The sequence below is a fragment of the Frankliniella occidentalis genome, unplaced genomic scaffold (genome assembly GCF_000697945.3).
Source record: "Frankliniella occidentalis isolate FOCC.00 unplaced genomic scaffold, Focc_3.1 Scaffold216, whole genome shotgun sequence".
Classification (NCBI taxonomy): Eukaryota; Metazoa; Arthropoda; class Insecta; order Thysanoptera; family Thripidae; genus Frankliniella; species Frankliniella occidentalis.
The window spans coordinates 371,730-380,282 of record NW_026267342.1 but is presented as its reverse complement, the minus strand read 5'-3'; the positions used below and the strand labels follow the sequence as shown (position 1 = coordinate 380,282).

The 8,553-nt window shown below is 62.3% G+C and overlaps 2 protein-coding genes across 3 annotated transcripts in view; one reads left to right on the top strand and one right to left on the bottom strand.

Moving 5' to 3' along the window:
- LOC113213958 (uncharacterized) overlaps positions 1-7,501 on the top strand; it is a 12,034-nt gene extending 4,533 nt beyond the window's left edge. The window contains exons 1-9 of one of the 2 annotated variants that reach the window (XM_052272639.1): positions 126-375; positions 1,416-2,425; positions 3,861-4,249; positions 4,334-4,435; positions 4,602-4,932; positions 5,111-5,552; positions 5,630-5,994; positions 6,073-6,501; positions 6,633-7,501. In XM_052272639.1, the coding sequence (XP_052128599.1) occupies positions 2,308-2,425; positions 3,861-4,249; positions 4,334-4,435; positions 4,602-4,932; positions 5,111-5,552; positions 5,630-5,994; positions 6,073-6,501; positions 6,633-6,721 (2,265 nt within the window). In that variant the 5' untranslated portion in view covers positions 126-375; positions 1,416-2,307 and the 3' untranslated portion in view covers positions 6,722-7,501. Of the gene's footprint in view, positions 1-125; positions 376-1,415; positions 2,426-3,860; positions 4,250-4,333; positions 4,436-4,601; positions 4,933-5,110; positions 5,553-5,629; positions 5,995-6,072; positions 6,502-6,632 lie in introns of those variants that run through there. The other variant, XM_026433185.2, reaches the window with a different exon arrangement.
- Positions 7,502-7,516: 15 nt separating this feature from the next.
- On the bottom strand, positions 7,517-7,976 carry LOC127750588 (SUN domain-containing protein 3-like). The gene is made up of 2 exons (XM_052272640.1): positions 7,790-7,976; positions 7,517-7,698 (listed from the first exon to the last, which is right to left on the bottom strand). Exons 1-2 carry the CDS (start codon positions 7,922-7,924, stop codon positions 7,537-7,539), a joined length of 297 nt encoding a protein of 98 aa, XP_052128600.1. The 5' UTR covers positions 7,925-7,976; the 3' UTR covers positions 7,517-7,536.
- Positions 7,977-8,553: the final 577 nt, after the last annotated feature.

Here is an 8,553-nt window from a genome sequence, read left to right as displayed (position 1 = left end):
GCTGCGGTGGGGGTGGTGCAGTGAGACGGGGGCGGGGCGGGGTTCACAAGGATGGATGGAAGGAGTTCGTCAGGCCCCTCCACTATTTTTAGACTCAAGCGCGGTCTTTCTGCGGCGGTTTTGCCGCGCGCGCCGTGTGTGTTTGCCGGCCGCTGTCCACCACCGCAAGTCGTGTCCAGTACCTCGGTGACCGCCGCCCCGCCCGTCACGCCGCGCCCGTTAGTGCAACCGCCCGGTGGACAGACGGCCTGACGGACAGGCGGAGGACAGCAGGCGCGTGCCGCCCGGAGGAGAGCGAGGCAGAGCCAAGGTTCAGGACAGCTCCGCGCGACCAGGCCTTCCCTGGTCCCTTTGTCCAAACTGACGGCGCAACAGGTGAGGTGCAGACGCTGGGGGTGGGTGGGCGGGTGGGTGCGATGCGGAAACACGCCGCGCGCGCCAAAACTGATACTTTTTGAAACACAGATAGCCAGAAAAATCCTACCTCTTTTTCTGGTGCACTAAAGCCATAATAATTTACTATTTTTAACGAATTTTGCGTAACCAAGCAAGTTTTGCTTCGTTTGGTCGCACTTGGCATCATTGTATTATGTTTAGTGTATCAACGTTAGTGAGTCAAGGGCCTTTCTTTGTGGGCCAGCCCAGAGGCCCATAGGCGGCCCCGCCCCCCACGACGGAGATCGCTGCGTGGACCCAGTGAGCCAATCTAAATGAGAGGCTGGCCAGGTTCAGAGCGCGGTGTGGAAACTCGTGGTCCTGGTCAGGCGGCGAGCAGGGCCGCAAAGGCGATGGGCTGATCAGGGCCTGATCGACTGGGTCGGCTCGCGCTGGGTCCCCCGCTGTTCGGGCGAGCTGGAGGGCGAGGAGGTGAAAGGAGAGGAGGAGGAAGCAGAGGAGGGGACTGAGATGAAGAGATCAAGCGCTGACAAACAGCCGGCGCACCGGTCCACGACCAGGAGCAGGCCACCCATGTCTTGACGGACGGGCCGGACTCCCGATGACCGTGAAACATGCGTTGGTTCAATTTCCGTAGGGGAGCTAGGGGAGGCGGGTGGGGGGTGGGTGACCCGATGTAAGGGACCAGCCAGCTAGCACGTCCATTGTTTACTGTTAGGCGGGAACCTGCCAAGTTCAACCTCTGCAAGCTCGCATAGCGCCTGGTGGGTAGGCAACATCCCGCCTGCAGTGCATGCGTGTACGGCGGGGTGGCCTACCCCGAGTCTCGCAGGCGCTGAGCTCCCGTGATTTGCCGAACAAATCTAAGCAAAACCCACACACGCCAGTGCCCACCCTGTGATTTGGCGAGAAGGGGAGAGGGAATTTGCCTTCTAGTAGAGACAGTCTTTAGAACAAAAACGGATTAACTTTCAAGGCGATCTCTCCTTAATAAGCCTCCGACTTGTTTCTGTTTTCAGGACGCCCCGCTCCAAGACGGCCCGCCGCGGGCAGGCGGCCCCCGGCAGCCCCAGCAGCAGCAGCAGCCCCAGCGGCTCCCGCCCGTCCAAGAGAGCCGCGAGGAAGGAGCGCGCGCGCGACTGGCTGGCCCGGCTGACGCTGCGCACCCGCTGGACGCTGCACGGCTGGGCGATCGCGGTGCGCGCCTGGTCCCGCCGGCTGCTGGGGCGACGCCGGCGCTGGTCCCGTCGCTGACGACCACCACGAGGACGACGACGGCGGTCACCACGGCCGTGACCACGGGCGGGCACGCGGAGCGCGGGGGCGGGGTGCGCGACGTGTCGAGGCGCGCGTCGCGGAGGCTGCGCCAGCTGGCGCGGCGCGTGGCGCGGCCCGACCACCCGCACGGGCGGCGGCTCACGAGGCGCGTCGCGGACCATGTGGTGCGGGTGACGCAGCCCGCGCGCAGGAGGGCCACCCTCTGGACGCGGCCCGCGCGCTACCGGGTGCGCGAGTGGACGCGCCCGCTGCGCCACTGGGCGCGCCGCGTGCGCGCGTCCGTGCGCGCCAGGCGCCGCGGCTGCGCCGACCAGGACGCCGACGAGGAGGTGGCGGCGGCGGAGGCCGCGGCCACGCCCACGACCGCGGTCGAGCGGAAGAACAACGTCGTCGTCGTCACGGTCGCTCCGGACGCCGGCCTCGGGCCAGGTCAGCGGGCCGAGTCGTGATGTCAGCGGGGAGGCCCTAATCAACTGCTTGACCCAGGCAGTGCCCCGGGCCTCATCGCAGCGCTTGAGCCGCCAAAGTGATAACGGCAGAGGCGCGCCGCGACCGGCGGTGCGCGGCTGTTGTGGTCGCGACCGGCAACGCCTGCGCCTCCTCCCCCGCGCACCTCGCTAGCGGACCGACGACATGGCGAAGAAGGGCGTCGACGACAGGCTGGAGGAGGGCCCCGCCCCGGGCCCCGGCGGCGCCACCAGGCCGCCGAGCCTCGCGTCCTTCAAGATATTCCTCTTCTTCTTCTTCGCCGGTGAGTCATGCATGGGCTGCTGCTGGGTGACCTCACAGCCGCCTCACAAATAAATGCACTGCTCGTCCGTGAGGATGGCTGATGGCTCTGCCCAATGTCAGAGAAACTCGGGCGAGAACTGCGGTATTTTCACACTGTTTTTCATCATCACAAAAATAGAGTTGAGTTGAGTTGAGCAGAGTGTCAAATTATTGAAAACAAAGTTGAGTCTGAATTAGTGGTCTAACCAACTGGTATAACAAATCCGTAACAAGTACCCACTGTAGTACTGCCGATGATAAATTGTGGGCCGGGAGGAGGAGGAGGAGGGGGAGGACTTGCAGCAGACGTGTATGTGGTGTATGTATGCATTGCTGCTGCTGTCCCAGTTTGGGGAAAGAAAAGAAATCCCAGTAATGGCGGGAACTCTCCGGAACTAGGCACTGCCCAGCACTGCCTTGCTCTCTCCATGCCCGTCTTGGTTTCGCGCGCCTCGCTCCAAGTTCTGCAGCCTCCGCCACTCGCTTCACTCCACCCGCCGCCCCTCCTACACTTTCTGTTATACCGGCAAGTTGTGCCGGCGGCTGGTCAGCGGACACCATGGGCTGTGGCCGCGCGCGCATCCGAGCACGACGAGTCCAGGCCACCGGCGAGCACGCATGCCTGCATGTAGGAACAAAGTGTCTTGCTTTTAGCAAAATGATTCACAAATCGCTCAGATGTATAAGAATAGAGGCGTCAGAAGGACCGGCGGTGGCGTCGTGTAATCTTTTTGGCACGGTGCTTGGCAGACCACAGACCTCCTTGAGGAGGCCCGCGGGCGTGGCGCGGGGTCAGGCCAGGCCAGGCCAGGCCCCACATGAAGGGCTGCCGACCTACTGCCGCCGGTTCCATGTGTGGGAGTGGCTGCGTGTTTGATTGACGGGAATAGAACCAGACGAGGCGAGAACACTTTTCCCGGAACGGCCGCGGCGTCCGTCCAGGCGGCTGGTGCGGGAGGCCGCTGCAGGGGGTTCCAGTTAGCGAGGAACGCGAGCGTGCAGGCGCGCGTCTGCACGCACAACATGACGCCCGTTTGTGACATTTTATAACTAGTCAGTGAACTAGCGGGACACGTAGCTATCGCGAATCAAAAGCAGGAAAAATAGAGGAGTACGTACAGTATCAAGAAAAATTGTGTACCAGGGTGGCTCATGCCCTCATTCGTAGTACTCGGACGCGTGTGGGCGGGTTTGCTTATTATCGTCTCAGCGACTAACAGCCCGAGCGAGTAGGCAACTCGCCCGCACGAGTGCATGCGGTACAGTATAATTAACTACAAAAGTGAGCGGGGCGAATCAGCCATCAAGTATGCGGAAACGGCGGGAAATGGGGCTTCTGTTTCTGGAACCTTATCTAGACACGCCTTTGTATTGCCTTTCTTATTGAAACCATGTCCCTTCCCGGTCTCCTTCAGGCATTGGCGCGCTGGTGCCGTTCCTGCCGCTGCACATGCGCGCCGCGGGGCTGACCGCCCGTGAGGCCCGCGTCGTGTCGTCCGCCGCGCCGCTCGTCGGCCTGCTCGGGCCGCTGGTGGCCGCCGCGCTGCTGCAGAGGCGCCGCCGCCGTCCCGACGACAAGAAGGCCGAGAAGAAGAAGGACAGGAAGCAGAAGAAAAAGAAGGATGAGGAAGAAGAGGACGCGGCGCCGCTGCAGCCCGCCGATGAAGAGGCAACGCCGGTCACCGAGGACGCCGAGGCCGCCGACGAGGGCAAGAAGCTGAGGTCACTGCTCGTGTTCACCGTCCTGGGCGCCGCCGTCTGCTACAGCGCGCTGCTCCTGCTCCCGACCGTCACCTGGTTCCCGGTAAGGTGAAGGCACAGGGTACGGTGGAACTTGGTTTAGGTTCAATGCCAGTACCCGGTTAACCGACTCTCTGCTTCCCCGCAGGCGAGGAGGCCGTCGGTCAGCTTCAGCTGCAACGGGAGCGGCGCGGCAGTGCTGCAGGAGCGGTGCATGGAGCCCGCCTGCTACCGCTGGCCAGAGCAACAGGTAGGTAGGGGAGTGTATACCGGAGCCGGACCGGCCAGCTAGGCAAACGCCAACAAAAAAGCAGCAGCCGCTGGCCCGCCGGCTCTGGTCCGAGCGCCGTTAGAAGCGGCCCTGCCCTGCTGCCCTGCCCTTCACTACGCCGCCTTGGTGTTTGCTTTTACGGCAGGTTGGCCCGCTATTCCTGACCCACTGCGAGTACGAGTGCCCGGACGAGGGCGCGGCGGGCGCGGGGCGCCACCGGACGCGCCACGGGGACGGCGTGAGGTCCGGCGGTGGCGGCGGCGGCCAGGACGTCGCCCTCCCGGACTACACCGTCGTGCCGACGCCGGCCAGGCCCGCCGAGCCGCCGCACATCTGCGTGCCGGACGGCGGCGGCCCGGGCGTCCGGCTGTGCCACGTGTTCACGGGCAGCGGCTCCGGCATCATCGTCAACGCCTCCCTGCAGCAGGCCACCAACCCGGACGCGGACCAGTCGCAGTGGTGCCACTACCCCATCGGTGAGCTCATGTCGCGTCGCGTGACCTCGTCATGGCGCTCGCGGCGCGCCTGGAATGGCGCCCATGATGAGCATCACGCACGGCGCATCAAGCACCCGTGGCTTTTATTGCGCCGCTCGGCCCGGGCCGGTCCGTGAAGCACTTAACTAACTAACCGACTCCTTTACCTCCCCGTCAGCCGAGGCCTTCGCCTGCTCGCTGCCCTACCCGCTGACGGCGGGCTGCCGCGTGCTGTGCGACATCGAGCACCCCTACACGGCGGAGGGCTCGGTACTGGCGCAGAGCCAGTGCCAGGTGCTCATGGGCGACCCGGCGCTCACCTTCTGGAGCTACCTGGGCGTGCGCTGCCTGGCCGACGCCTTCCCGACGGCCGCCCTGGTGCTGGTGGACACGGCCCTGGTGGTGGCGACGCGCGCCCGCCCCGGCCACCAGAAGCCGGACCTCGGGCGGCAGATGGCCGTGGGGCTGCTGGGCACGGCGTTGGCGGCCCCACTGGCCGGCTACCTCAGCCCGTACCCGACGGCGGACGCGCCGAGCCTGGGCTGGCCGCCGTACGGCGTGCCCATCCTGGCCTTCACCGCCTGCATGATCCTCGCGGCCTTGGTGCTCGTTTGCTCTCCGTAAGTGTTGCATTCATCACCCTTCTTCTACCGGCGATCTATACTATGCACCTCACTGAACTTCCTGCCCTCTGCAGGTCCATGCCGGTGGGCGCCGGGTCGTCGTGGTGGTCGTCGGCGCGGCCCGCCTCCAAGACGCCGACGCGCTCGGGCTGCGAGGCGGCCGCGCTGTTCCTCGTGCTGGCGCTGCTCGGCGCCTTCTGCTCGGCCATCGACTCGTACCTGCCCTGGCACGTGAGCGGCCTGCAGCACGTGGACGGCGCCGTGGACGTGGGGCTGGGCGCGTGGGGCGCCACCCCGGAGCTGCTGCTCGGCCTCAACGTGCTGGTGGGCGTGCTGCCCGCCGTGCCGCTCATGTGGCGCGGCGAGGGGCTCATCCGCTACTGCGGCTCCTCCAACCTCCTCATCACCGCCTTCACCTTCTACATCATCCGATACGCGGGTGAGTTACGTACGGTGTGGGCCTCTGAGGCCGTCGTTGTGAAAGTGACCCCTAACCCTCTGGTCTCTCTCTCCGCAGGACTGTCGCTCATGTGGAGCCCGTGGTGGATCCTGCTGCTGGAGGCCACCGAGGTGTTCACGCTGAGCATCATGTGGGTGACGGCGGTGCTGTACTTCGCGGCGCTGCTGCCGCGGCGGCTGCTGGCCGCGGGCCAGGCGCTGTGCGTGGCGGCGCACTTCGGCGTGGGCCGGTCGCTGGGCGCGCTGCTGGGCGGGCTGCTGGCGCGCGACGCTCTGCCGCCCGACGACGAGCAGGACACGGCGCCGCCCGACGACCCGGAGCTGCAGCAGCTGCGGCCGCTGTACGCGGCGGGCGCCGGGGCGGCCGCCATCGTGGCCGTGCTCTACTTCGTGCTGTACCACTGCTGCCTGCGCCCGGGCGCCTCCGGCGGTGGCAGCTCCAAGAAGAGGGCGAGGGCGCTGATCGCCGACCGCTCCGTGCTCGCCGGTACGCTTGTCCTCTGCTGCAGGATGCTGGGCGACCTGTGCCTCATCTGCTTGAAGTAGATCCGCTCGCCTGCACGCTTTGGGGTAAATCACTGTTCGGCTCCTCTCCATGGTGCGTGTCTCTGTTGACAGGGCAAAACGTGAACGGGTCGTACACCCCCCTGCGGGTCTACCACAACGGGCACGGGCGGCGCACGCCCCAGCCCGCCAGCGCCGACTGATCGTCCCCGACCGGGCGGCACTGCCGTGCCGAGTCCAAGCTGGCCGAGGCCAAGCTCGCTCTCTCTTTCTGCCCCTATAGCCGGGAGGAGCTCAAAGACGGCCGAACCAAGCGTTTCGGGAAATTACTTTCTTGGAGCACTGTTTATCGTTTTCCTGGCCGCGTCTTCTCGAGTCTTCAGATGTCAGTGGCTGAGAATCTAACCACGCTGCTTTTCTCACGCCTAACTTATATTCTTGTTCTAATACGACGAATTTGATTTGCGGTTGAGTCTAGGGTACATCGAAATGATGTGTGATGCTTGCGACAGTTCCCATCTCTCCGCAGAATTAAGAAAACAAGGCAAGACAACGTACGTATCGTTGGGCATCTTATTAGTCTTTTATCCAGGAGCTAGTATTGCTCATCTGTTTCTTAGTTATTTTCTATACGTCGGCACTGTGTGTGCATGACTAAAACCGCTTGAAGTCTGCAAATAGTTTTCTATTAGGGTGTGTTTTTAAAAATGTTAACTTAAGGTATGGTACAAAGTTTTTTCTACTACTTTAATATGATTCACTAAAATGTAAATGGACGTAGCCACGAACTAGTCATGCCGCTTCCTTTCGTACAACTAATTTGTCCTTCTGCTTACCGATGTGTTCACGAAAGCAAGAAAGACTGCTTACTTTTGATAAGTCTATAAAATGCCTTAAAATAAGTTGTAAGTAAGTTTTAAAAAAATGCCATCAAAGACCTAAGCCTGTCTAAAAGGGAAAAATAAAACAAACAATGAAAAACAGCCACTCTCACCTCCTACTCTAAACGAATTTATCTTCAGTTTCTTCCAACGGTCTCGTGTTCGAGCCGTTTGTGAACGTGTCCCTGAGCGTCGAGCGAGCCGTGAACTCTGAACCTGTAGACGCACGTGAAGTCCGGATGGCCATGGTTGCTGGTTATCGCGAGAGCCACGTACCGGAAACTCCGGTTGAGCTTGACCTGGACGGGGGGAGAAAATTAAAATGTGCACACTTTTCGGTGGAGAGACAGGGAGAGAGGTACTGAGCTGAGCTGTGGTGCGCTCTCTCACCGGCAAGTTGAAGGTCTGCAGCGGGGCGCTGCCGACCTCGTACACGAAACGCCCCACCTCGACGGCGTGCTCGTCCAGGACGGGGCCGGGAAGCGCCTGCAAACAAAACCGCGCGGCCGCGGCCGCCGTCACCATTTTCACTTCCGACAGAGCTAGGCCGGGGGCTACTACTTTCTTATCGGACAGGGAATCGTGTGCTGTTGACCCCGCCCGGGGCACCGCTACAATGTGTGCAGCTGCTCCGGACGGGCAGCGGGCTGGGCACGCCCGAAGGGCAGGCCGATCCAGCCGCGGGGACGCGGGGATACGCCCGGCGCGACGCGCGGAGTATATCGCCCGCCCGCGGCTGCGCATGGAGTAGTGACGGACGAACGGACGGACGGACGGACGGACAGATGGACAGACGGAAAGACAGACTGATACTACGAGACAGACAGACGGATACTATCTCTCCTCTCTGCTTCCGAGCTGAACGCCTGCCGATCGGAGGATAGGCCACCCGCCCAACTCAGATGCACTTCACACCAAGAATTTGCCTAATCAACAGGCGTCTGCTGGCCGCAGAACACATCTTGAGTCTTCCTTTATTCAGTACAATTTTCTCGTGATCAGAAACCCTTCCATAGAAAAGCACTCACAGAAATTCTGCATGCAAAAATTTACATGTTGCACTATTTTCATTTATACACTTTCCCTTTCCAACCATTTTGTCAATTACAACACATAAAGAAGTCCTGGCTATAACTCACACATTGGGGTGGGGG

What these genes read in the sequence shown, in the direction of transcription:
- LOC127750588 (XM_052272640.1), bottom strand. Translation starts at nt 7,924, where the DNA reads ATGGTGACGGCGGCCGCGGCCGCGCGGTTTTGTTTGCAGGCGCTTCCC. An exon ending in TGCAGACCTTCAACTTGCCG is followed by an intron (nt 7,699 to 7,789) that starts GTGAGAGAGCGC and finishes CCCCCCGTCCAG; the next exon opens with GTCAAGCTCAACCGGAGTTT.